A 26,269-nucleotide genomic window follows, 5' to 3' on the forward strand; every position below is an offset into this window, starting at 1 on the left:
CTCTTTTTTTTAATGTCCAAGCAGTCCCTATTTTAACATCAAAATGCTGTTTTTAAACATCCAAACACTCTTTTTTAATGTCCAAGCAGTCCCTATTTTAACATCAAAATGCTCAGTTTTTAAACATCCAAACACTCTTTTTTTTAAATGTCCAAGCAGTCCCTATTTTAACATCAAAATGCTCAGTTTTTAAACATCCAAACACTCTTTTTTTTAATGTCCAAGCAGTCCCTATTTTAACATCAAAATGCTGTTTTTAAACATCCAAACACTTTTTTTTAATGTCCAAGCAGTCCCTATTTTAACATCAAAATGCTGTTTTTAAACATCCAAACACTTTTTTTTAATGTCCAAGCAGTCCCTATTTTAACATCAAAATGCTCAGTTTTTAAACATCCAAACACTCTTTTTTTAATGTCCAAGCAGTCCCTATTTTAACATCAAAATGCTGTTTTTAAACATCCAAACACTTTTTTTGTAATGTCCAAGCAGTCCCTATTTTAACATCAAAATGCTGTTTTTAAACATCCAAACACTTTTTTTTAATGTCCAAGCAGTCCATATTTTAACATCAAAATGCTCAGTTTTTAAACATCCAAACACTCTTTTTTTTAATGTCCAAGCAGTCCCTATTTTAACATCAAAATGCTGTTTTTAAACATCCAAACACTTTTTTTTTTAATGCCCAAGCAGTCCCTATTTTAACATCAAAATGCTCAGTGTTTAAACGTCCAAGCACTCCCATTTTTTGAACATCCAAACACTTTTTTTTAATGTCCAAGCAGCCCCTATTTTAACATCAAAATGCTCAGTTTTTGAACATCCAAACACTTTTTTTTTAATGTCCAAGCAGTCCCTATTTTAACATCAAAATGCTGTTTTTAAACATCCAAACACTTTTTTTAAATGTCCAAGCAGTCCCTATTTTAACATCAAAATGCTCAGTGTTTAAACGTCCAAGCACTCCCATTTTTTGAACATCCAAACACTTTTTTTTAATGTCCAAGCAGTCCCTATTTTAACATCAAAAGGCTCAGTTTTTAAACATCCAAACACTTTTTTTTTAATGTCCAAGCAGTCCCTATTTTAACATCAAAATGCTCAGTTTTTAAACACCCAAACACTTTTTTTTTTAATGTCCAAGCAGTCCCTATTTTAACATCAAAAGGCTCCGTTTTTAAACATCCAAACACTCTTTTTTAATGTCCAAGCAGTCCCTATTTTAACATCAAAATGCTCAGTTTTTAAACGTCCAAGCACCCCCTTTTGTTAATGTCCAAAAACTCCTTTTTTAAAGTCCAAAACTCCCTTTATAAATGTCCAAAACAAGCAGTCCCTTTTGTTGGTGGTCTTTCTGTCTTCTACCGACACTAACAACATGCACAAATAACTAATGGAACGTGTTAAATAAGATGGTGTAATTGACAGTGTCAAAGCCGGTAAATTCCAGAATTAATCAATTTATACAACATTTACAATCTATGCAAATACGCAGAACCCGCAAATGTTGAGGTTCAACTGCACCTGAACAATGTAGAACACAAATCGCCTGCTTTGCACTTTCAAAACCTTTCCGTTTAACAGTACTAGGACATGTTCAATAGGATGGTTTATAAGACTGCTTCAACGGTGCTAAACTTGTCGAATTTTGAAACGATCTTTAAAATCATTATTTTATTCAAATTGAAGTATAAACGGTATCCGAACATGGAACGGGGTATCATATTATATTAACTCTCTAGTTTGAAATGTCTTCCTTTCTTAAATATATGCACCTACATGCAAATACATTTTAAAATGTAGTATCTTGTAATACAGTAATAGTTCTCATAGTTATCCTACTTATACAGTGCATTTTAATACTGATCGACTATTTGAAAAATGAACGTTCACAATATACAAAGTAGATGTATGTGATTCGTTGAGAAATGGTTACCCCCCCTCATTTTTTGTTGTATGATTTCCCGCAGGTCATGGAGTCCATTAATGTGAATTCGCACGCTCGAGGTCGTGTCATCGACTTCAAGGAGATACAGTATGGATACGTACGCTTGGACCCACTCCGTGGTGCCTCCTATATTCTTGATCTTCTGCTGCTGTACAAGAGGTTTTCAGGAAAAAAGATAACTGTACCTGTACGGCGGCACGCCTACTTGCAGCAGTCTTTTGGCCGTACAGCGATGGATTTTGAACACGACTGGGAGGAACCGACCGCCTTGGCCATCGATATAGATCGTAGCGCTTATTCTTCGCTGTTGTCGCTCTTTTCTAACCCTCTGAGGGCACTTCAAGGAGAGCAGAATGCGCCTGGTAGTGGTCTTGGGACCGAGGGACCTGGTGGTGAAATGGTTAATGTGTTGGTTCCATTGACGGGACGACTTGAAACATTTGACCGTTTCTTGAGGTTATTTGAGCAGACGTGTCTGAGGGTCGGCGAAAACGTCCGGCTAGTTGTCCTTCTCTTTGATGCACTCACCAATGAGGACGATGAAAAGGGGAAAGGTGCCGTAGAAGGAAAAAAAGATGGTCCTTCATTGGATGTTCAGGGTGGCAGCAAGAAGCACCGACAACTGTTGGCAAAATACCAGCAACGCTACCCGAAGGCCGAGCTTGAGCTGCTCCCCATGTCTGGCCCATTTTCCCGTGGGGTTGCTCTCGAGGTCGGCGCGTCCCGTTTCCCAAACTCTTCGCTCCTTTTCTTCTGTGATGTCGATCTTGCCTTTACACCAAGTTTCCTTCGTAATTGCAGGACAAATGCCTTGCTCGGGCAAAAGGTGTACTTCCCCATCGTCTTTAGTCAGTACGACCCACGGTTCGCCCAACCGCCACCCACGACGGATACCCTCGGGACATTTTTATTCACTCGTCGCTCTGGATTTTGGCGAGACTATGGCTACGGAATCACGTGTATCCATCGCGGAGACCTGGCAGCAGTCGGTGGTTTTGACACATCTATACGTGGCTGGGGACTCGAGGACGTGGACCTCTTCTCTCGCGTAGTGCAAGCCGGCCTGGAAGCCGTGAGGAGCCAGGAGCCCGGTGCCGTGCACGTGTATCATCCTGTAGTGTGTGACCCGGCTTTAGAACCTCGCCAACTACGCATGTGTCTGAGCTCCCGTGCCGCAGCGCTTGGAGATAAGCAGCAGTTGGCCCAGGCCTGGCTTGAAATACGTGACGGATTCAACAGGACCGGTTCCTGATTATGGCTCAATATTTTCCAGCTCGTGTTATTCCTTCCTGAAAATGGACGATTCCCGAGGGCAGCATTTTAAAAGTACATCAAAAATTGGCCAAGGAGACTGAAGGGAAATACAAGATCGTAATCGGATTAGGTGGATGGGTACACCGGATATGATGTCACCCTAGTACAGGTTCCATCTTGTGTTTCTTTGAGGCCGCTTCCTATTTCACATGTGCTGCCTCCACAGGAACCAGTAAACTTTTTTTTTTGAATGGCAAAGTAAACTATTTTTTATTTATATTGATTTAAAATAATGCTGTCAAATACAAACATCCGAGTATTTTTGGATCAGTGTCAAACTGAATGTGGTGACTTTTACATGTCTTGTTAGCTGAAGTTTTTGTTTGTACACGCGTGTTAATTTGTGTACGTACGTGTACTTTTTGCATTCCCGAGAGAACATCTGATATGCAACATAAAACGGGGTCTGAGCTGTACATGATCCTCGGGTGCGTTGGCACGGTCATTGTCTCTCGCAGAACCGATCCCCAGCCCAGCCCAATGGGGCACCACCTTGTTTACACTTCAGGTGACTAGACAGCAGGTTCTGTTTGTTCTACCTTCTGCAGTAGGTTAGAGGCAGATGAGGCGATTGACAGCACCTTTGCATCCAATACCTGGCCTAGAAAGGACTGGTTTACTGACATAAGCAAGGTGTTTTATTTTATTTTATTTCTCTTTCTCTATTACTGTCCTCCCTATATCTCTATCTCTACCCACTCTATCTCTATCTCTACCCACTCTTTCTCTATCACTGTCCTCCCGATATCTCTATCTCTATCCTGCTCTCTATCTCTCCTTCTCCATATATCTCTATCTATATTCCCCTGTCTATCTTTCTATCTATCTCTCTCCCTGCATCTCTATCTCTATCACTGTCCTCCCTATATCTCTTTCTCTATTACTGTCCTCCCTATATCTCTTTCTCTATTACTGTCCTCCCTATATCTCTATCTCTACCCACTCTATCTCTATCTCTACCCACTCTATCTCTATCTCTACCCACTCTATCTCTATCTCTACCCACTCTACCTCTATCTCTATCACTGTCCTCCCTATATCTCTATCCCGCTCTCTCCCTGTATCTCTATCTCTATCCCGCTCTATCTCTCCTCCATATATCTCTATCCCGCTCTATCTCTATCTCTATCCCACTCTATCTCTATCCCGCTCTATATCTATCTCTCCTTCTCCATATATCTCTATCCCGCTCTATCTCTATCTCTATCCCGCTCTATCTCTATCTCTCCTTCTCCATATATCTCTATCCCGCTCTATCTCTATCTCTATCTCTATCCCGCTCTATCTCTATCTCTATCTCTATCCCCCTCTATCTCTATCTCTCCTTCTCCATATATCTCTATCCCGCTCAATCTCTATCTCTATCTCTCCTTCTCCATATATCTCTTTCCCGCTCTATCTCTATCTCTATCTCTCCTTCTCCATATATCTCTATCTCTATCTCTATCCCGCTCTATCTCTATCTCTCCTTCTCCATATATCGCTATCCCGCTCTATCTCTATCTCTCCTTCTCCATATATCTCTCTCCCGCTCTATCTCTCCTTCTCCATATATCTCTATCCCGCTCTATCTCTATCTCTCCTCCATATATCTCTATCCTGCTCTATCTCTACCCCGCTCTCTCCCTGTATCTCTATCACTGTCCTTCTCTTTATCTCTATCCCGCTCTCTATCTATCTCTATCTCTCCTTCTCCATATATCTCTATCTATATCCCCCTGTCTATCTTTCTATCTATCTCTCTCCCTGCATCTCCATCTCTATCACTGTCCTCCCTATATCTCTATCTCTACCCACTTTATCTCTATATCTACCCACTCTCTCCCTATATATCTATCTCTACCCTCTTCTATATATCTATCTCTACCCTCCTCTATATATATATCTATCTCTACCCCTCTCTATCTCCCCCTCCCTCGTCTTTGCCTCTATCTTTTTACTGCCCATCTTCTGTGATCTTTTCAAAGTAGTTTATTTCAGCTTTTTAAATAAATTTATTTTTCTTTCTTGTTTCTTTTATACATTTTATTTTGTGCTTTTTTGAGGGGGAAGTCTAGGGAAGGAGGGGGGTGGATTGTATTACAAAGGCAGAAGGAAGACTCACAAAACATATTTTATACAGAGAATGTGGCTATGATTGGGCGAGTCTCCCATATTCTGTCTTCTGCCTGAATATTTCTTGCATTTCCCATTTCCCGAGCATCCCGTTAGACCTTATTAGTGGTGTGCCACCCAGCCACAGCACTTTAACCCAGACCCCAGGCAGGTGAGCAGAGCCACCCACCATCGTTTTTCTTCCACTCCTCATCCTACTCCTTTTTTAAAATTGTATCACTTTCTAATGTGTGTTGTGTCACACTTCCCTGTCCTACCCATTACCCAATCCATTGTTAGATTCAGGTTCTCATGTGACCATTGCTGACCAATCAACTATGTCAAGTAACAGGTCAGGTTAAAATAAACTTTTTTATGTTGCCACGTCGCCTTATTGCACCGATTAAATAAAAGAAAAACTGTTACCTTTGTGGTCTTCCAAATGAGATCTCAAAATGATGCACCTGTGCGTGGGCACATGGTACTTTAGCACACCTACTCCTAAACGGTTATACCTATTTTGCAAGCGGTGCTCGCTTAAGTCTACATCTCAGTATTTTGCCAAGGTGATCCCGCTTCACGGTACGTGCTCCTTAATTAAAGTCAACCAAAATATCGACGTCCAAAGGCCCTCCAAGATCTAGTTCAGGTACCTTTGTTCTAGGACCTCGAGTGGCATATATCGGTGTTCCATAAGCACCAAAAAATGTGAACCTGTTTTGTTTCTTCCATCATTCCTCGGTGCCTTTTATAACGAGTGGTCTCCGCACATATTCCGAGGAGCACCGATTGGCCGGAGTCCTGGCGCTCCCCGACCTCAGCCCCTAGGTTGCTACTGGTCAGATATCCCTGAGTATCGTCATCGCTCATTGCCAAGAATGGGATTACGGGGCATGTATGGATTGCTTTTGGACACCTGGTAGACTATTGTGATGGCGTGATACGGAAAAGCTTTGATGTTGCTGCCTGTTCAGAAAGTGATGGTTTTAAAGTTTTCCGTTTTTTCAATGTGCAGACTGAAAATATGCAACAGTTGATGTTTGTGAATATTGGATGAGTGATCTCATTGTTTCGGTTACCTCGCTTGTGGTTGAAGATCGGGCGTGGGGGGATTTGGGTGTGTATTTGGGACAGATAAAGTAAATGAGGTAGGCGGCTAACAAACTAGGACGACAGGTGAACACGTGTTTGGTTACCTGCTTCTCGGCAGGCAGGAAAGAAAATGGATGTCAATTCGAACTTTTCTGCCTTGTATATTTTGGTGTTAATGTCCGACACTGCCAGTGAGCATCGACTGTGAATTTCTTGTTGTTTAAAAGTTTGGTCTCGGAACCTCGGGTTGATATACCCATCCCGCTCCCTTCCCCGGGACCTGTAACTCGTGCTGTTCGTTTCTTAGTGTTGTGTGAGAATATAAATTGACGTCGCTATCAACAGCAAACATATTTTGCTGTCTCTTTGGTGACTTTTAAAACCTTAAGATTTTCCTGCAGGATGAACAAATTACTTTGAAGGGGTTTGGAAAAATGTTGAGCGATGTCAGTGTCTGAAACAAACAGCAACTGTTCCCACTGTTCTGCTTCCCCTTCACACCACTCACTCCTTTTATTTGCTTGTACTTCACCCACTTCGTGACTTGAATTGATTTTTGTGGCACACGGAGCACGCCAATGGAGAGAATAAAAACAATTATTTGGATACCTGGCTTCTTCGTGTCCCATGACCCATTGACCCCGGTACTGCGTTTTTATGCAGGATCTCTGGTACGTACTAAGGTTGTACAAGCATCTCTCTATGGTGGAGATTTTTATTTATTTATTCGTTAACGGAATATTGAAATGATGGCAAATGGTGTTGACAGGATGGCGTCGCAGTGCCTCTCTGCATGATGCATTTTCTCGACAGTGTTGGCCTGTCCCCTTAATGATAACCTCTCACCCCAAGTAAACCATTTTCAGTATTTTTCATTATTTAGGCCAATAATGACCATATCGCTGATGTTGGTAAGAATGCGGTAATTGCTTTCACGGCGCAAGGTATGCTGGTTTGTGTGCTCCACATGGCCTGCAGTGAACGGTTGTGCTGCGTCCTGTCAAACATCTGTTCATCCATTCCAATCTCAACATTTTTGGACAGGAATTAAAAGGTGCAACAACAACATGCATTTTAAGGCCATTTTCCCTGCTCAAGCGGGTTAGCCTTGTGGTCCCCATGACAATCTTCTCCATTTTGCCCTGTTTTCTGCATCTCCTTGTTAACCCCCTTGCCCGCATTTCTTCTTCCACCACCTTTAGCCAAGTCTTTCTCGGTCGTCCCTGTCCTCTACTTCCTTCTACATTCATTTCCATCACTCTTCTCAACCAGTCACTTTCATCCTTCCTCAACACATGACCAAACCATCTGAACCTGTTCCTCTTCACAGCATCAATCACAGGCTCTCTTCCCATCATCTTTCGCAATTCATTTGTCTTCCTCTCTCTCAACGATACTCCCCACATCCACCGAACCATTCGCATTTCCACCCTTTCCAGCCTTCGTTGCTGCTCTACGTTCATTACCCATGTCTCGCTCCCATAAATCATAACACTTCTCACACATGCAGCAGACACCTATCCCTTCCGCTTCAACGACTCCCCTCCTCGTCAGCACGTCACTCAGTTCCCGAAACTTCTTCCATGCACATCTCACTCTAGCAACCGTTGCCGAGTCTGATCCACCTTCTCCATTCAGCATGTCTCCTAGGTAACAAAATGTTTTCACACCTTCCAGCTTCATGCCATCTCCAAGATCCAACTCAACATTTCCTCCATCTGCAGCTCCCTCTGTGCACACCTTACACTTGAATGTAGCTGCCACATTGGTTAACGACCCTCAAACCACTACATTTTTGATGAACCCACTCAGCGCACATTGAATGGAGTTCACTCCGACACCCTTCCTGCACACAGCATACGGCCACTTCCCAGTTCTTTCCACCTCACCACATGCTTTACCACTTGCCATCACCTTTGTTTTTCTGATATTCACCTTCAGATCTTTTTTCTCCATACATTCCTTCCACAATCAACACCAGATCATCTGCATACAACAACTCCCACGGTAAACCCTCCTTTACATTCCGAGCCAGCACCTCCATCACAGCTACAAATAGTAGTGGACTTAGTAACGACCCCTGATGCACTCCCACCTTCACCTCAAACTCACCACTGTTCCCGTCCTTCGGCTTTACAGCTGTGCGTGCTCTCTCATTCATTGCCATCACGACTCTGATCAACCATTCCTCCACTCCTAACTTCCTCAATGCCCATGTCACTACTTCGTGTGGAACCCTATCAAATGCTTTCTCCAGATCAACAAACCCAAGAAACAACTTCTTCCTCTTCTTCTCCATGTACATCTCCTGCAACTGCCTCAATAAAAAAGCACACCTGTCGTTTCTCTTCCTGGCATAAATTCAAACTGCATTTTGTCGATCTTCACTTTCTTCCTTATTAAAAGAATTACGAATTAAATTAAGATTTAAGATTTACTTTAATTAAAAGAATTACGAATTAAAAGGTAATTCTTCTAAATTATTCCCAGTGGTTTTGTTGAATTATCAGCTGAAATAACACGTCCCTTTGGTTTTTTTTTGGGGGGGGGGGGGGGGGGTTGTATACAAGATTGTGGCTTGTGCAAGAGCTAACATTAATGACAAAAAAAAAAAAACGGCCACATTTGACAAAATAAAGGGAGCGGTTGACCAGATGGGGAGGGGAAAGCACACAAGTACAACATTTGAGAACAGGGACATCGGGAGGTCTGTGGGAGGGATAGGGCTTGGGGAGAGGAGGTGTGGGAAGGGGGTTGAGGTAAAAAAAACGGAGTAAAAAAACAAACAAAAAAAACCTAGAAACAGCTAAGACTTCCAGGAAAGAAGTTGGTATTTCAAAAAAGTGGATTTGGGGTGAATTAGTGGGGGTAGAAAAGATCAAGGTTTTGGATGGGGGAACATAAGAGATGGTGGTGAACAGCTGTTTTAAAGACCTGGAGGGAGGAGTGGGATTGAAGAGAGTGAGGGAGTTTGTTCCAGAAGCGGGAGTAAAGAGGAATGAAAGAGTGAAGGTGAGCAGAGTCTTGATTTTGGCAGTTTAACCAGAAGAGAGTTGCTGGCAGATCTTGTGTGACCTGAAGGAATATTAGGGGGACAGAGCATAGATAGAGCTGGGGAAGCAAGGCCAAAGAGGAGTCGGGAGAAGACAGGAAGACCACCAACCTGCCTGTGGTGAGTGAGTGAGTGAAAGGCCCTCGGAGTTAGCTTCATCATGGGAGATTCCAGTGATTCTGTAAAATACTATAAAAGTATTTTAAAATATAATAATTTTAATTATAATTAAAATTAATATAATATTATATAATAATTTGAAAATATAATAATATTTTAAAATATAAAATACTATAAAATTTATCTTTATAAAAGATATCCATTTTTTAAATATTTTCGTTTAACGATATCTGCCAACCTATGTGCCCTATCGCACATTCCAGACATTTTAGTAGATTGACATGCTGAACAGATCTGTGAAGTTTCCCCTCGATTGGATCAAAAATGATGGAGGAGCTCGGTTTTAAAGGTTCATGCTTAAAAACGTCATAACTCTGAAACCATGTGATGCATGACGTCATACTCGGCCTTTTTTGTTTGTCATGGGTATGCAATTCTGCCTGCAAAGTTTGGCCTCGATCTGTTCAGCCATTGCAGGGAAAAGGGTTTTCACGAAAAACAATATGGCGGCCGAACCACGTGACCTGCGACGTTATAATTACCATTAAAATATTCTACAGACCGAGTCCCTCCTATGGTGAAAATTTGATCTCAATTGGTCCTATTAGTGCAGAGAAAATCTTTTTTTAAAGGAAATTAAAACTTAAAATGGCACTGAGTTAAGGATCATCAGAATTCCCAAAGTTCAAAGTGCCATAACTTTGTCAAAAATGATAGAAACGTCGTGAAGTTCTAACTTGATCTGTAACTTGAGGAAACCATGTACCAAGTTTGTAATAATTAGCGTTGAGTTAAGAAAAAAAGTCCGGAAAACTTATTTGCGTGATGGACTGACGGACTCATGGAGGGATGGTGTGCAAACCTATAGTCCCCTCCGGTGTACACCGGTAGGGGACTAATAAGCGAAGTCCCAACTTCTAATCTGGTGTGTGGATGTATCTAGGCATAAGGAAGAATGCTATTGAAAATTAGGTTGACACGTCAAAATCCAAGATGGCCGCCTTGTGTCTTCCACTTTGTCAACTCATCACTTCACTGACGGGGGACCGAGGCGTAACGCTTGTTTGAGCTGACCTGGAATGGAGTTCCGGGGAGCTTGTGGGATGGCACACCCACACATCCATTACCAACTCCAGATCTTCCTGTGTGACAAGCTGAAAGACCACCACCACATCCATTACCAAACCCCGACCCTCCTATGTAACATGCTCCAAGACCAACCCCACATCCATTACCAACCACCGATCCTCCTGTGTGACAAGCTCCAAGACCACCACCACCACATCCATTACCAACCTCAGATCCTCCTGTGTAACAAGCTCCAAGACCGCCCCCACATCCATTACCAACCCCATATCCTCCTGTGTAACAAGCTCCAAGACCACCCCCACATCCATTACCAACCCCAGATCCTCCTGTGTGACAAGCTCCAAGACCACCACCACATCCATTACCAACTCCAGATCCTCCTGTGTAACAAGCTCCAAGACCGCCCCCACATCCATTACCAACCCCAGATCCTCCTGTGTAACAAGCTCCAAGACTGCCCCCACATCCATTACCAACCACCGATCTTCCTGTGTAACAAGCTCCAAGACCACCACCACATCCATTACCAACTCCAGATCCTCCTGTGTAACAAGCTCCAAGACCACCCCCACATCCATTACCAACCACCGATCCTCCTGTGTGACAAGCTCCAAGACCACCCCCACATCCATTACCAACCCCAGATCCTCCTGTGTAACAAGCTCCAAAACCACCACCACCACCACATGCATTACCAACCCCAGATCCTCCTGTGTGACAAGCTCCAGGACCACCCCTACATTATGCAATATATTTTCGTTGTTCTTCCATTTCCTTCTGCAAAGCTCCATCTGCCAGTCTTTTGACAAATCTATTAAAGTATCTCGCCTTTCGCGGATCTGATCAACCAATCGTCTGTCCCAAACGAACCTCCAAGCTTTTGTCATCTGCAAATTTTGAAAGCAAATTCTCAACGCCACCATCCAAATCATTTATGAATAATAATAGTCTTAATACCGAACGAACCAAGAGGTACCCCGCTACTTACATCCTCCCACTCACAGCTACTCTAGTTCCTGTCATGAAGCCAGTTTACAATCCCGTTCGTGTCTCTACCGGCCAATACACAAGCCCTCACCTTAGCCAACAATCTCCTATGTGGTACCTAATAAAATACCTTCTGAAGGTACACTAGATCCATTGCACTTCCCCGTTTCACCGAAACAGAAACCGCTTCATAGAAATCCAAGAAACTTGTTAAACAACCCCAGATCCTCCAGATCCCCCTGATCCCCCAGATCCTCCTATCCATTACCAATTTACTTTTGGTAATTTACTCCCTTAAGTAAATCTGTGCCAAATGCCTTTAATTAATTTAAATTGTTTTCCATCTGATCCTAATCAACATCCAACATCTTCCCCACAACTGAAGTTACATGAAGTGGTGTCTGGTTCCCAAATTCCTCTGGATAATTTATTAAATAACTTGCATTTGTTACTCTCTAATCTACTACCTGTTCAAGAAATCCAACAACACCGCTCACCTGCTATGCCACATCAATACCCTACGTACTCTTGGATGCACTTGATATTCCCTTCACCTCCCCCAACACATCTTGTGTCCTAATCCTGTCCTCCAATTGCTACTCATTAATCCAAGTCTCACTGACTGCAACAACAACATATTCCTCTCCGTCTACTTTGCCTTCAAACTCCTCTTGTTGGTGTAGAATATTAACTTTTCCCTTCCTGTAATTATTTGTTGCTTCCTGGAAAAATAAATTACCCAATTCCAGTTCCTTCATCGCCTCAATTCCCACTGCTAATTGTGCTGCCCCCTTTATCAGAAGCATAAAGCCATCATTCTAGAAAGTCCTTTTGCCCCCTAAAACGATTCCCACTCTTTTCCAAACAATCTTGCCGCCCACACAATTCCTCCAACCATAGGTTGCCATCTATTGCTCCAATCATAAAATTATGTTCCCTTTACAAAAGATGGAGGAATGCCAGAAAATTTCCTGACACCAGTTTTTAGTCAGCGACCCAATATCAGCAAGTAAAATTTGCTCCTAGGTGTACCACAACTAACGTCTTCTTGCCATGACCCGTGACCCATGACCCGATACGTTGTCATTTAACCTTCCTTCAATGTCCCCAACTCCTGCTCCTTGGAAACTGCGCCGAGCTCCGTCTGCGATCCTTCCTGCAGAAAGAATAATCCACACGTTGAATATTTTCATCGCAAACAAGAAAGGTCTCCCAACTCCCATTCCTACCGATCTCACCTCAACACACCAACACCACACGACTTGATAAAAACGAGCTCGTACTCAACTGGAGACTTCAAAGAAAATGGCTGTCAATGATTTGCAAAGTATTCACATTTAAGATCCAGAATGACTAACATTTTATCCAGGTATCACCATAACCAACAGGGTACCAACCACAGTTTGAAAACTCAGGTAGGTTTATTGAAATGATTACGTTGGAATCAACATTGGCACATGATCCAAGTATTCACAAGTAAATGATACATTTTATTGTACAACTCGTTAGAAAGCCACGTTTGTCATACAGCAGGACAATCTTTTCATTACGATGTCAAGAATCAGATTTGGTTTACTAAAATAAAGTCGAACGCCGACAATGAATCCCTAAATTAATCCATAAATCCTACAATTAATCAATAAATCCTACAATTAATCAATAAATCCTACAATGAATCCATAAAGCCTACAATGAAGCCTACAATGAATCCATAAATCCTACAATGAATCCATAAATCCTACAATGAATCCATAAATCCTACAATTAATCCATAAAGCCTACAATGAAGCCTACAATGAATCCATAAATCCTACAATGAATCCATAAATCCTACAATGAATCCATAAATCATACAATGAATCCATGAAGCCTACAATGAATCCATAAATCCTACAATGAATCCATAAATCCTACAATGAATCCATAAATCCTACAATTAATCCATAAAGCTGACAATGAATCCATAAATCCTACAATGAATCCATAAATCCTACAATGAATCCATAAATCCTACAATGAATCCATAAATCCTACAATGAATCCATAAATCCTACAATGAATCCATAAATCCTACAATGAATCCATAAATCCTACAATGAATCCATAAATCCTACAATGAATCCATAAATCCTACAATGAATCCATAAACAATTCTGGTCATTGTGTCATGTTGCCCTGACCCACTTGGCTGTAACTTTCCTGAAATCCTTCAGGAAGAGGAAATGGGTTTGGAATAGCATGGTAACCCTCCTGGGGACTGAGCAAGCTGATGGAGGTTCCACGGCAAATGACTAGGCCAAGGTTCCGCGTCTCATCCGTGAGATGGTAAGGGTTGTCTGGGTCTGGGTGAGGGGACAGAAAGAGAGACAGACACAAATAGTCGGACCATTCCCCCCTCAATTTTACTTTGAACTGTCAGCATTTCTTGGAGTAAACATGTTCACATGAACCACAAGAGACCATGATGTCATTTGTGAACAAGCGCAGAGTTGGCAGGATCCCTCGCTTCCATTTCATTTTCAGCCCTCGTGTGGTTTTATTTCCCAATTTGGCTCCATCACGGTGTTTCACAGGCCAGGTGCTCCATCAATCCAGGGTGCCACCCAACCAGCAGCATTACTTCAGGTAGACATTACCGATCCCATGGCATCGCAGAGGAGGCAACTCGTGCCAGGATTTTAGCCAAATCATTGCCCTTCTTGCTCCTTGTGAAGACAATGGAAAACCACCTGGTGCAGGTCCTGCCCAGGAAGATTCCTACAGAAGTCCCCTATACCCTGAAAAAGGTACGCTTATAGGAATAGTAACACATTTTTACCTTTGTGCAAAAAAAGAAAAAGTATTGCTCGATCTTCACCAAACTGGATCCATAAAAAACAAACAAAATGTCTGCAAACTCAAACCTCGAATAAACTCGATGGCTTCGTCCAGCACGAGGTTCACGAGCGGATCGAAGCCCTTCAACACACCTGTGGCTTGAGGAGAAAAACGAAGTACAAATTCAAGGGAATGAAACAACAACAACAATGTCCAACATGACAATATCGGTGAAAACAGAGGTTGATGCATCAAACATGGATTATGGATTATGGATTACCAATGTCAAGCTGAATAAAATTTACCCTGCAATAATTCCTTCAGAAATGTCCGTCTGTGCATCTGTCTGTGCATGCATCTGTCTCTGTCTCTGTCTCTGTCTGTCTGTCTCTGTGTATGTGTGTGTGTGTGTGCGCGCGCGCGCACCCCATTCCACAGATATGAAACCTTTAAAACACCAGAATGAAAACTTGGGGAATGGAAAGTGAAATAATTTATATCAATCAGATTTCAGCACAAGGAAGAACCTCCCTCGTATACTCAAGAAGCCATTTCATGGGACTCAGCTCCACCACGATGGTGCAAAGGTCTAGTCTGGGTTTGGCCTACCTTTAGAGCAGTCTGGTCAGAGCTCGAGTCCTAACAGGTCATAAAATTATCGGATTGGTGATTAACAGACAAGACATGGGAGCAAAAATGGGACATCCTCTGGAGAGACGTCGGCCCGTCATGTCTGCTGCCCTCAGTCGGTCGATCTTCACCATCCCAGAGTGCATTCCGCAGAGTAGGCCCATTGTCCCTGGTATCCTGAACAAATTACATATTCCTGGCACCAGTCGGTGAAATGTCAAGTCTGTCCGGCCAATCACGAACGACTGAGAAAAAGTAAAATTGAAGGCCACAAGTACCAACAACTGTGTTGTCGATTTCCAAGAAGAATACCGTACATATCAATTACTCATACATGTGTAGAGAGGGATTATGGGAAATGAAAGGCCTTACCTTCTCTTCCACCAAAGAACTTCACATGCACCTGCTTATTCAAGAAGCGGGAAGTATCCAGGATGGTTCCTTGCTTCTTGAGTTCTACCTGTGCCAAAGGAAATGAAACTTTGGTAGTTTTTTTATTTATTTATCCAAAGGGCACGAAGTTCGACCAGGTCATTAAAATTCATACAAACAAAATTTAATGCTCAACAGATTCCTTTTGTCTCCTGTCCCTATTTAGGCTAGAGTGTCCCAAGGCAGGTTGTAGGCCCAATCCTATTCTTCAACTACCTCTAACACTCCTACGGCCGTTACTTATCCATATCCATCCAAACTTTACAGGAGACTAAGGGTCACTAGTCTAGTAGGAAGACTAGGTCCCCCTGCACCCCCCGGAGATATACTTCTAATCAGTGTTTCTAGATTGGACAAAATGTGTAGAAAATGACTAGCTATGGCCCCAAGCTGAAAAAATGTCCCACATACCATTTTTATGCAAATTACTGCTGCAAATTTTATGCAAAATTATGCAAATTTTATGCAAATTTTTGATGAGGAGTAGAGTTGAGGGGTCTTTGAGGGCTTCATCGAGGTGCTCTCGGTTGCAAGACTGGGTCATTCTGAGAAGCACAGCAGGGTCAGAGATCATGATGTTCTCCTCCTCAGTGAATCTCTCCATCAACAGCCTCTCCATTGCCTCACACACTGTTTTGAGGCAAAAGAGGGACTTTGCGTAGGCCTTTCCACTGAGAACACCTTTGAGAGATCCACTTGTTACTAGTTGTGCCTCAAAGAGAATCTCTGCATATCCAGAACCACGCATCTTGTGTCCAGTGAGCATCCCGATGTAGTTCATGGATGTGTGGAAGGGTCCAATCGTTACTACATGACTAGCAAATTCATTTGGCCAGCGCCAGATGATGGGAAGGGCTTTCATGCAGACACCCAGATCAAATGTATTCAGGACCCATCTCTGACCCACCTCAGCAGTTGCTGCCTCGGAACGCTTCAGTAGCTCACGAACAACTGCGTTGTCTGTGATCAGTCTGTGCCTGGTGCCTGCATGGCATGGCAATGGCCTGCAGCCTGTGCCTGGGCTAGGGGGTTTCACCTCTGCAACTGGTTCTCCCCCACCCAGCAAATCAACAGTCGACTACTGCACGCCTATCCACCAACCGATCACAGACAACGCAGTTGTTCGTGAGCTACTGAAGCGTTCCGAGGCAGCAACTGCTGAGGTGGGTCAGAGATGGGTCCTGAATACATTTGATCTGGGTGTCTGCATGAAAGCCCTTCCCATCATCTGGCGCTGGCCAAATGAATTTGCTAGTCATGTAGTAACGATTGGACCCTTCCACACATCCATGAACTACATCGGGATGCTCACTGGACACAAGATGCGTGGTTCTGGATATGCAGAGATTCTCTTTGAGGCACAACTAGTAACAAGTGGATCTCTCAAAGGTGTTCTCAGTGGAAAGGCCTACGCAAAGTCCCTCTTTTGCCTCAAAACAGTGTGTGAGGCAATGGAGAGGCTGTTGATGGAGAGATTCACTGAGGAGGAGAACATCATGATCTCTGACCCTGCTGTGCTTCTCAGAATGACCCAGTCTTGCAACCGAGAGCACCTCGATGAAGCCCTCAAAGACCCCTCAACTCTACTCCTCATCAAAAATTTGCATAAAATTTGCATAATTTTGCATAAAATTTGCAGCAGTAATTTGCATAAAAATGGTATGTGGGACATTTTTTCAGCTTGGGGCCATAGCTAGTCATTTTCTACACATTTTTTCCAATCTAGAAACACTGATTAGAAGTATATCTCCGGGGGGTGCAGAGGGACCTAGTCTTCCTACTAGACTACACATGGTGGAGGTTGCAGGTACTCCATTTGCCTCCCGTCGCAAGGTGGTTTCCACCTTGGGCAAATTCCGTGTCAAGGGTGTATAGGATAGCTTATCCGTGTCAAGGGTGTATAGGATAGCTTAACCGTGTCAAGGGTGTATAGGATAGCTTATCCATGTCAAGGGTGTATCTGATAGCTTATCCGTGTCAAGGGTGTATAGGATAGCTTATCCATGTCAAGGGTGTATCTGATAGCTTATCCGTGTCAAGGGTGTATAGGATAGCTTATCCGTGTCAAGGGTGTATAGGAGAGCTTATCCGTGTCAAGGGTGTATAGGAGAGCTTATCCGTGTCAAGGGTGTATAGGATAGCTTATCCATGTCAAGGGTGTATCTGATAGCTTATCCGTGTCAAGGGTGTATAGGATAGCTTATCCGTGTCAAGGGTGTATAGGAGAGCTTATCCGTGTCAAGGGTGTATAGGATAGCTTATCCATGTCAAGGGTGTATCTGATAGCTTATCCGTGTCAAGGGTGTATAGGATAGCTTATCCGTGTCAAGGGTGTATAGGAGAGCTTATCCGTGTCAAGGGTGTATAGGAGAGCTTATCCGTGTCAAGGGTGTATAGGAGAGCTTATCCGTGTCAAGGGTGTATAGGAGAGCTTATCCGTGTCAAGGGTGTATAGGAGAGCTTATCCGTGTCAAGGGTGTATAGGAGAGCTTATCCGTGTCAAGGGTGTATAGGAGAGCTTATCCGTGTCAAGGGTGTATAGGAGAGCTTATCCGTGTCAAGGGTGTATAGGAGAGCTTATCCGTGTCAAGGGTGTATAGGAGAGCTTATCCGTGTCAAGGGTGTATCTGATAGCTTATCCATGTCAAGGGTGTATAGGATAGCTTATCCATGTCAAGGGTGTATAGGATAGCTTATCCGTGTCAAGGGTGTATAGGATAGCTTATCCGTGTCAAGGGTGTATAGGATAGCTTATCCGTGTCAAGGGTGTATAGGATAGCTTATCCGTGTCAAGGGTGTATCTCATAGCTTATCCGTGTCAAGGGTGTATAGGAGAGCTTATCCGTGTCAAGGGTGTATCGGATAGCTTATCCGTGTCAAGGGTGTATCGGATAGCTTATCCGTGTCAAGGGTGTATCGGATAGCTTATCCGTGTCAAGGGTGTATCGGATAGCTTATCCGTGTCAAGGGTGTATAGGAGAGCTTATCCGTGTCAAGGGTGTATAGGAGAGCTTATCCGTGTCAAGGGTGTATAGGAGAGCTTATCCGTGTCAAGGGTGTATAGGAGAGCTTATCCGTGTCAAGGGTGTATAGGATAGCTTATCGTGGCATTTTTCCAAGGCCGCTTCTCATAACAAAAGTAACAAGAAGGGCACCAGGAAGATTGCATACCTCCACCTTTGAGATATTGTGCTACCATCTCTTGATGGTGAATAATCACTTTAAAGATTTATTGTATCCTGATGCAGATTCAGATCTTAGCCAAAGTCGGATCAATTTGTCCTTGTCTCGCACCCACCCAAGTTTCTTCCAAATCTGTCCACAACTTTGAGATATCCTGCACACAGACAAAGACAAACAAACAAAGGGTGAAAACATAACTTCTGTCCATCGCAGAGGTCATAACAATACTCATGATAATAGCATAATAATGTTATTTATTACAGAACAATATTAATAATATCCCCTCTCCCCAAGGACGTATTCCTCCTTTGATAAATTCCGTGTTAACGTGTACACGTCACTCACCACGGGCATCCTTACTGGAAATAAAAAATTATTATAAACCACCAACACACACGATTACTTTTTTAAACAGTCGCTCCGGCTGTTTAACACTAAATGTAAAGGAAGGAAACCCGACGTTCTTGAGGCATTGTATGCTTATAGCGCCCCCCACAGACTGATCCTTGATCTACTGTAATCTACATACCCCAGAGGTAATAACCTGACACTTCCTGCCGCTCCTGCAATGAATGGGTTTACAGTACGAGCATAATAAAACTCAGGAAGGTGAGGAATAAAAAAAAAAAAGAAGAAGCAGAGTGGTTAGGGTGTGGGTTGAACGGAGGAAAGTGGGATTAGGGTATGAGGGGGGGGGGGGGGGAGGTTTGATAGTCGAGTGACAAAGCAGTGGGAGGAGGGGAGAGGGGTTTTGGGTGGAGGAGGAGACACGAGTGGTGGAGGAGGAGACCCGAGTGGTGGAGGAGGAGACCCGAGTGGTGGAGGAGGAGACCCGAGTGGTGGAGGAGGAGACCCGAGTGGAGGAGGAGGAGACCCGAGTGGAGGAGGAGGAGACCCGGGTGGAGTCGGAGACCCGGGTGGAGTCGGAGACCCGGGCGGAGTCGGAGACCCGGGCGGAGTCGGACACCCGGGCGGAGTCGGACACCCGGGCGGAGTCGGACACCCGGGCGGAGTCGGACACCCGGGCGGAGTCGGAGGCCACCCGGGCGGAGTCGGAGGCCACCCGGGCGAAGACGGAGGCCACCCGGGCGGAGACGGAGGCCACCCGGAGTCGGAGGCCACCCGGGCGGAGTCGGAGGCCACCCGGGCGGAGTCGGAGGCCACCCGGGCGGAGTCGGAGGCCACCCGGGCGGAGTCGGAGGCCACCCGGGCGGAGTCGGAGGACACCCGGGCGGAGTCCGAGGACACCCGGGTTGAGTCGGAGGACACCCGAGTGGAGTCGGAGGAGATGAGTGGAGTCGGAGAGTGGGGGGGTTTTGAGTGTAATGGGAGGAGGGGAGGGGCTTTGAGTAATGGGAGGCGGGGAGGGGTTTTGAGTAATGGGAGGCGGGGAGGGGTTTTGAGTGTAATGGGAGGAGGGGAGGGGATTTGAGTGTAATGGGAGGAGGGGAGGGGATTTGAGTGTAATGGGAGGAGGAGAGGGGATTTGAGTGTAATGGGAGTAGGGGGGGGGGGTTTGAGTGTAATGGGATGAGGGGAGGGGATTTGAGTAATGGGAGGAGGGGAGGGGTTTTGAGTGTAATGGGAGGAGGGGAGGGGTTTTGAGTGGAATGGGAGGAGGGGAGGGGATTTGAGTGTAATGGGAGGAGGGGAGGGGATTTGCTGTAATGGGAGGAGGGGAGGGGTTTTGGTGTAATGGGAGGAGGGGAGGGGTTTTGAGTACAATGGGAGGGGTTTTGAGTGTAATGGGAGGAGGGGAGGGGTTTTGAGTGTAATGGGAGGAGGGGAGGGGTTTTGAGTGTAATGGGAGGAGGGGAGGGGTTTTGAGTGTAATGGGAGGAGGGGAGGGGATTTGAATGTAATGGGAGGAGGAGATGGGGATTTGAGTGTAATGTGAGGAGGGGAGGGGATTTGAGTGTAATGGGAGGAGGGGAGGGGTTTTGAGTGTAATGGGAAGAGGGGAGGGGATTTGAGTGTAATGGGAGGAGGGGAGGAGTTTTGAGTGTAATGGGAGGAGGGGAGGGGTTTTGAGTGTAATGGGAGGCGGAGAGGGGATTTGAGTGTAATGGGAGGAGGAGAGGGGATTTGAGTGTAATGGGAGGAGTGGAGGGGTTTTGAGTGTAATGGGAGGAGAGGGGATTTGGTGTAATGGGAGGAGGGGAGGGGTTTTGAGTGTAATGGGAGGAGGGGAGGGGTTTTGAGTGTAATGGGAGGAGGGGAGGGGTTTTGAGTACAATGGGAGGGGTTTTGAGTGCAATGGGAGGAGGGGAGGGGTTTTGAGTGTAATGGGAGGAGGGGAGGGGTTTTGAGTGTAATGGGAGGAGGAGAGGGGTTTTGAGTGTAATGGGAGGAGGGGAGGGGTTTTGAGTGTAATGGGAGGAGGGGAGGGGTTTTGAGTGTAATGGGAGGAGGAGAGGGGTTTTGAGTGTAATGGGAGGAGGGGAGGGGTTTTAAGTGTAATGGGAGGAGGGGAGGGGTTTTGAGTGTAATGGGAGGAGGGGAGGGGTTTTTAATGTAATGGGAGGAGGAGATGGGGATTTGAGTGTAATGTGAGGAGGGGAGGGGATTTGAGTGTAATGGGAGGAGGGGAGGGGTTTTGAGTGTAATGGGAGGAGGGGAGGGGTTTTGAGTGTAATGGGAGGAGGGGAGGGGTTTTGAGTGTAATGGGAGGAGGGGAGGGGTTTTGAGTGTAATGGGAGGAGGAGAGGGGCTTTGAGTGTAATGGGAGGAGGGGAGGGGAGTGTAATGGGAGGAGGGGAGGGGTTTTGAGTGTAATGGGAGGAGGGGAGGGGTTTTGAGTGTAATGGGAGGAGGAGAGGGGATTTGAGTGTAATGGGAGGAGGAGAGGGGATTTGAGTGTAATGGGAGTAGGAGAGGGGTTTTGAGTGTAATGGGAAGAGGGGAGGGGATTTGAGTGTAATGGGAGGAGGGGAGGGGTTTTGAGTGTAATGGGAGGAGGGGAGGGGTTTTGAGTGTAATGGGAGGAGGGGAGGGGTTTTGAGTGTAATGGGAGGCGGAGAGGGGATTTGAGTGTAATGGGAGGAGGAGAGGGGATTTGAGTGTAATGGGAGGAGTGGAGGGGTTTTGAGTGTAATGGGAGGAGAGGGGATTTGGTGTAATGGGAGGAGGGGAGGGGTTTTGAGTGTAATGGGAGGAGGGGAGGGGTTTTGAGTGTAATGGGAGGAGGGGAGGGGTTTTGAGTACAATGGGAGGGGTTTTGAGTGCAATGGGAGGAGGGGAGGGGTTTTGAGTGTAATGGGAGGAGGGGAGGGGTTTTGAGTGTAATGGGAGGAGGAGAGGGGTTTTGAGTGTAATGGGAGGAGGGGAGGGGTTTTGAGTGTAATGGGAGGAGGGGAGGGGTTTTGAGTGTAATGGGAGGAGGAGAGGGGTTTTGAGTGTAATGGGAGGAGGGGAGGGGTTTTGAGTGTAATGGGAGGAGGGGAGGGGTTTTGAGTGTAATGGGAGGAGGGGAGGGGTTTTGAGTGTAATGGGAGGAGGGGAGGGGTTTTGAGTGTAATGGGAGGAGGAGAGGGGTTTTGAGTGTAATGGGAGGAGGGGAGGGGTTTTGAGTGTAATGGGAGGAGGGGAGGGGTTTTGAGTGTAATGGGAGGCGGAGAGGGGATTTGAGTGTAATGGGAGGAGGAGAGGGGATTTGAGTGTAATGGGAGGAGTGGAGGGGTTTTGAGTGTAATGGGAGGAGAGGGGATTTGGTGTAATGGGAGGAGGGGAGGGGTTTTGAGTGTAATGGGAGGAGGGGAGGGGTTTTGAGTGTAATGGGAGGAGGGGAGGGGTTTTGAGTACAATGGGAGGGGTTTTGAGTGCAATGGGAGGAGGGGAGGGGTTTTGAGTGTAATGGGAGGAAGGGAGGGGTTTTGAGTGTAATGGGAGGAGGGGAGGAGTTTTGAGTGAAATGGGATGAGGATAGGGGATTTGAGTGTAATGGGATGAGGATAGGGGATTTGAGTGTAATGGGAGGAGGGGAGGGGATTTGAGTGTAATGGGAGGAGGGGAGGGGTTTTGAGTGTAATGGGAGGAGGGGAGGGGTTTTGAGTGTAATGGGAGGAGGGGAGGGGTTTTGAGTGTAATGGGAGGAGGGGAGGGGATTTGAGTGTAATGGGAGGAGGGGAGGGGTTTTGAGTGTAATGGGAGGAGGGGAGGAGTTTTGAGTGTAATGGGAGGAGGGGAGGGGTTTTGCTGTAATGGGAGGAGGGGAGGGGTTTTGCTGTAATGGGAGGAGGGGAGGGGTTTTGCTGTAATGGGAGGAGGGGAGGGGTTTTGAGTGTAATGGGAGGAGGGGAGGGGTTTTGAGTGTAATGGGAGGAGGGGAGGGGATTTGAGTGTAATGGGAGGAGAGGGGTTTTGAGTGTAATGGGAGGAGGGGAGGGGTTTTGAGTGTAATGGGAGGAGGGGAGGGGATTTGAGTGTAATGGGAGGAGAGGGGTTTTGAGTGTAATGGGAGGAGGAGAGGGGATTTGGTGTAATGGGAGGAGGGGAGGGGTTTTGAGTGTAATGGGAGGAGGAGAGGGGATTTGGTGTAATGGGAGGAGGGGAGGGGTTTTGCTGTAATGGGAGGAGGGGAGGGGTTTTGGTGTAATGGGAGGAGGGGAGGGGTTTTGAGTGTAATGGGAGGAGGGGAGGGGTTTTGAGTGTAATGGGAGGAGGGGAGGGGATTTGAGTGTAATGGGAGGGGAGGGGTTTTGAGTGTAATGGGAGGAGGAGAGGGGATTTGGTGTAATGGGAGGAGGGGAGGGGTTTTGCTGTAATGGGAGGAGGGGAGGGGTTTTGGTGTAATGGGAGGAGGGGAGGGGTTTTGAGTGTAATGGGAGGAGGGGAGGAGTTTTGAGTGTAATGGGAGAAGGGGAGGGGTTTTGAGTGTAATGGGAGGAGGGGAGGGGATTTGAGTGTAATGGGAGGGGGGGAGGGGATTTGAGTGTAATGGGAGGAGGGGAGGGGATTTGAGTGTAATGGGAGGAGGGGAGGGGTTTTGAGTGTAATGGGAGGAGGAAGGGGTTTTGAGTGTCATGGGAGGGGGGGGAGGGGTTTTGAGTGTAATGGGAGGAGGGGTGGGGTTTTGAGTGTAATGGGAGGAGGGGTTTTGAGTGTAATGGGAGGAGGGGAGGAGTTTTGAGTGTAATGGGAGGAGGGGAGGAGTTTTGAGTGTAATGGGAGGAGGGGAGGGGTTTTGAGTTTAATGGGAGGAGGGGAGGGGTTTTGAGTGTAATGGGAGGAGGGGAGGGGGGATTTGAGTGTAATGGGAGGAGGGGAGGGGGTTTTGAGGGTAATGGGAGGAGGGGAGGGGATTTGAGTGTAATGGGAGGAGGGGAGGAGTTTTGAGTGTAATGGGAGGAGGGGAGGGGTTTTGAGCGTAATGGGAGGAGGGGAGGGGTTTTGAGTGTAATGGGCGGAGGGGTTTTGAGTGTAATGGGAGGAGGGGAGGAGTTTTGAGTGTAATGGGAGGAGGGGAGGAGATTTGAGTGTAATGGGAGGTGGGGAGGGGATTTGAGTGTAATGGGAGGAGGGGAGGAGTTTTGAGTGTAATGGGAGGAGGGGAGGGGTTTTGAGTGTAATGGGAGGAGGGGAGGGGTTTTGAGTGTAATGGGGGGGGAGGGGTTTTGAGTGTATTGGGGGGGGGGAGGGGTTTTCAGTGTAATGGGAGGAGGGGAGGAGTTTTGAGTGTAATTAGAGGGGAGGGGATTTGAGTGTAATGGGAGGAGCAGAGGAGTTTTGAGTGTAATGGGAGGAGGGGAAGGGTTTTGAGTGTAATGGGAGGAGAGGAGGGGTTTTGAGTGTAATGGGAGGAGGGGAGGGGTTTTGAGTGTAATGGGAGGAGGGGAGGGGTTTTGAGTGTAATGGGAGGAGGGGATGGGTTTTGAGTGTAATGGGAGGAGGGGATGGGTTTTGAGTGTAATGGGAGGAGGGGATGGGTTTTGTGTGTAATGGGGGGGAGGGGTTTTGAGTGTAATGGGGGGGGAGGGGTTTTGAGTGTAATGGGAGGAGGGGAGGAGTTTTGAGTGTAATGGGAGGAGGGGAGGGGTTTTGAGTGTAATGGGAGGAGGGGAGGAGTTGAGTGTAATGGGAGGGGGGGAGGGGTTTTGAGTGTAATGGGAGGAGGGGAGGGGTTTTGAGTGTAATGGGAGGAGGGGAGGGGTTTTGAGTGTAATGGGAGGAGGGGAGGAGTTGAGTGTAATGGGAGGGGGGGAGGGGTTTTGAGTGTAATGGGAGGAGGGGAGGGGTTTTGAGTGTAATGGGAGGAGGGGAGGCGTTTTGAGTGTAATGGGAGGAGGGACGGGGATTTGAGTGTAATGGGAGGAGGGAGGGGATTTGAGTGTAATGGGAGGAGGGGAGTGGTTTTGAGTGTAATGGGAGGAGGGGAGGAGTTTTGAGTGTAATGGGAGGAGGGGAGGGGTTTTGAGTGTAATGGGAGGAGGGGAGGGGTTTTGAGTGTAATGGGAGGAGGGGAGGAGTTGAGTGTAATGGGAGGGGGGGAGGGGTTTTGAGTGTAATGGGAGGAGGGGAGGGGTTTTGAGTGTAATGGGAGGAGGGGAGGCGTTTTGAGTGTAATGGGAGGGGTTTTGAGTGTAATGGGAGGAGGGGAGGGGATTTGAGTGTAATGGGAGGAGGGGAGGGGTTTTGAGTGTAATGGGAGGAGGGACGGGGATTTGAGTGTAATGGGAGGAGGGAGGGGATTTGAGTGTAATGGGAGGAGGGGAGTGGTTTTGAGTGTAATGGGAGGAGGGGAGGAGTTTTGAGTGTAATGGGAGGAGGGGAGGGGATTTGAGTGTAATGGGAGGAGGGGAGGGGTTTTGAGTGTAATGGGAGGAGGGGAGGGGTTTTGAGTGTAATGGGAGGAGGGGAGGGGTTTTGAGTGTAATGGGAGGAGGGGAGGGGTTTTGAGTGTAATGGGAGGAGGGGAGGGGTTTTGAGTGTAATGGGAGGAGGGGAGGGGTTTTGAGTGTAATGGGAGGAGGGGAGGGGTTTTGAGTGTAATGGGAGGAGGGGAGGCGTTTTGAGTGTAATGGGAGGAGGGGAGGGGTTTTGAGTGTAATGGGAGGGGTTTTGAGTGTAATGGGAGGAGGGGCGGGGTTTTGAGTGTAATGGGAGGAGGGGAGGGGTTTTGAGTGTAATGGGAGGAGGGGAGGGGTTTTGAGTGTAATGGGAGGAGGGGGAGGGGTTTTGAGTGTAATGGGAGGAGGGGGAGGGGTTTTGAGTGCAATGGGAGAGGTTTTGAGTGTAATGGGAGGAGGGGAGGGGTTTTGAGTGTAATGGGAGGAGGAGAGGGGTTTTGAGTGTAATGGGAGGAGGGGAGGGGTTTTGAGTGTAATGGGAGGAGGGGAGGGGTTTTGAGTGTAATGGGAGGAGGGGAGGAGTTTTGAGTGTAATGGGAGGAGGGGAGGGGTTTTGAGTGTAATGGGAGGAGGAGAGGGGATTTGAGTGTAATGGGAGTAGGGGAGGGGTTTTGAGTGTAATGGGATGAGGGGAGGGGATTTGAGTAATGGGAGGAGGGGAGGGGT

The 26,269-nt window shown here is 46.4% G+C and overlaps 2 protein-coding genes across 2 annotated transcripts in view; one reads left to right on the top strand and one right to left on the bottom strand.

Annotated features, from left to right (window-relative positions):
- The window catches only part of CHSY1 (chondroitin sulfate synthase 1), a 162,870-nt gene extending 155,816 nt beyond the window's left edge, over window positions 1–7,054 (top strand). Inside the window, exon 3 of the mRNA XM_078771739.1 lies at window positions 1,971–7,054. Coding sequence (XP_078627865.1) covers window positions 1,971–3,200 — 1,230 coding nt within the window. The 3' untranslated portion in view covers window positions 3,201–7,054. The remainder of the gene's footprint in view (window positions 1–1,970) is intronic.
- Window positions 7,055–13,464: 6,410 nt separating this feature from the next.
- Window positions 13,465–19,112, bottom strand: LOC144890981 (U6 snRNA-associated Sm-like protein LSm7). Its single transcript, XM_078772872.1, has 5 exons — window positions 19,104–19,112; window positions 18,874–18,912; window positions 15,516–15,603; window positions 14,600–14,671; window positions 13,465–14,038 (listed from the first exon to the last, which is right to left on the bottom strand). Exons 1-5 carry the CDS (start codon window positions 19,110–19,112, stop codon window positions 13,854–13,856), a joined length of 393 nt encoding a protein of 130 aa, XP_078628998.1. The 3' UTR covers window positions 13,465–13,853.
- Between the last annotated feature and the right edge of the window lie 7,157 nt (window positions 19,113–26,269).

This window comes from Myxine glutinosa, chromosome 2 (genome assembly GCF_964187855.1).
Source record: "Myxine glutinosa chromosome 2, kmMyxGlut1.1, whole genome shotgun sequence".
Lineage (NCBI taxonomy): Eukaryota > Metazoa > Chordata > Myxini > Myxiniformes > Myxinidae > Myxine > Myxine glutinosa.

What these genes read in the sequence shown, in the direction of transcription:
- LOC144890981 (XM_078772872.1), bottom strand. An exon ending in CAGATTTGGAAGAAACTTGG is followed by an intron (nt 15,604 to 18,873) that starts GTGGGTGCGAGA and finishes CCTTTGGCACAG; the next exon opens with GTAGAACTCAAGAAGCAAGG. An exon ending in GTTCTTTGGTGGAAGAGAAG is followed by an intron (nt 14,672 to 15,515) that starts GTAAGGCCTTTC and finishes TTTCTCCTCAAG; the next exon opens with CCACAGGTGTGTTGAAGGGC.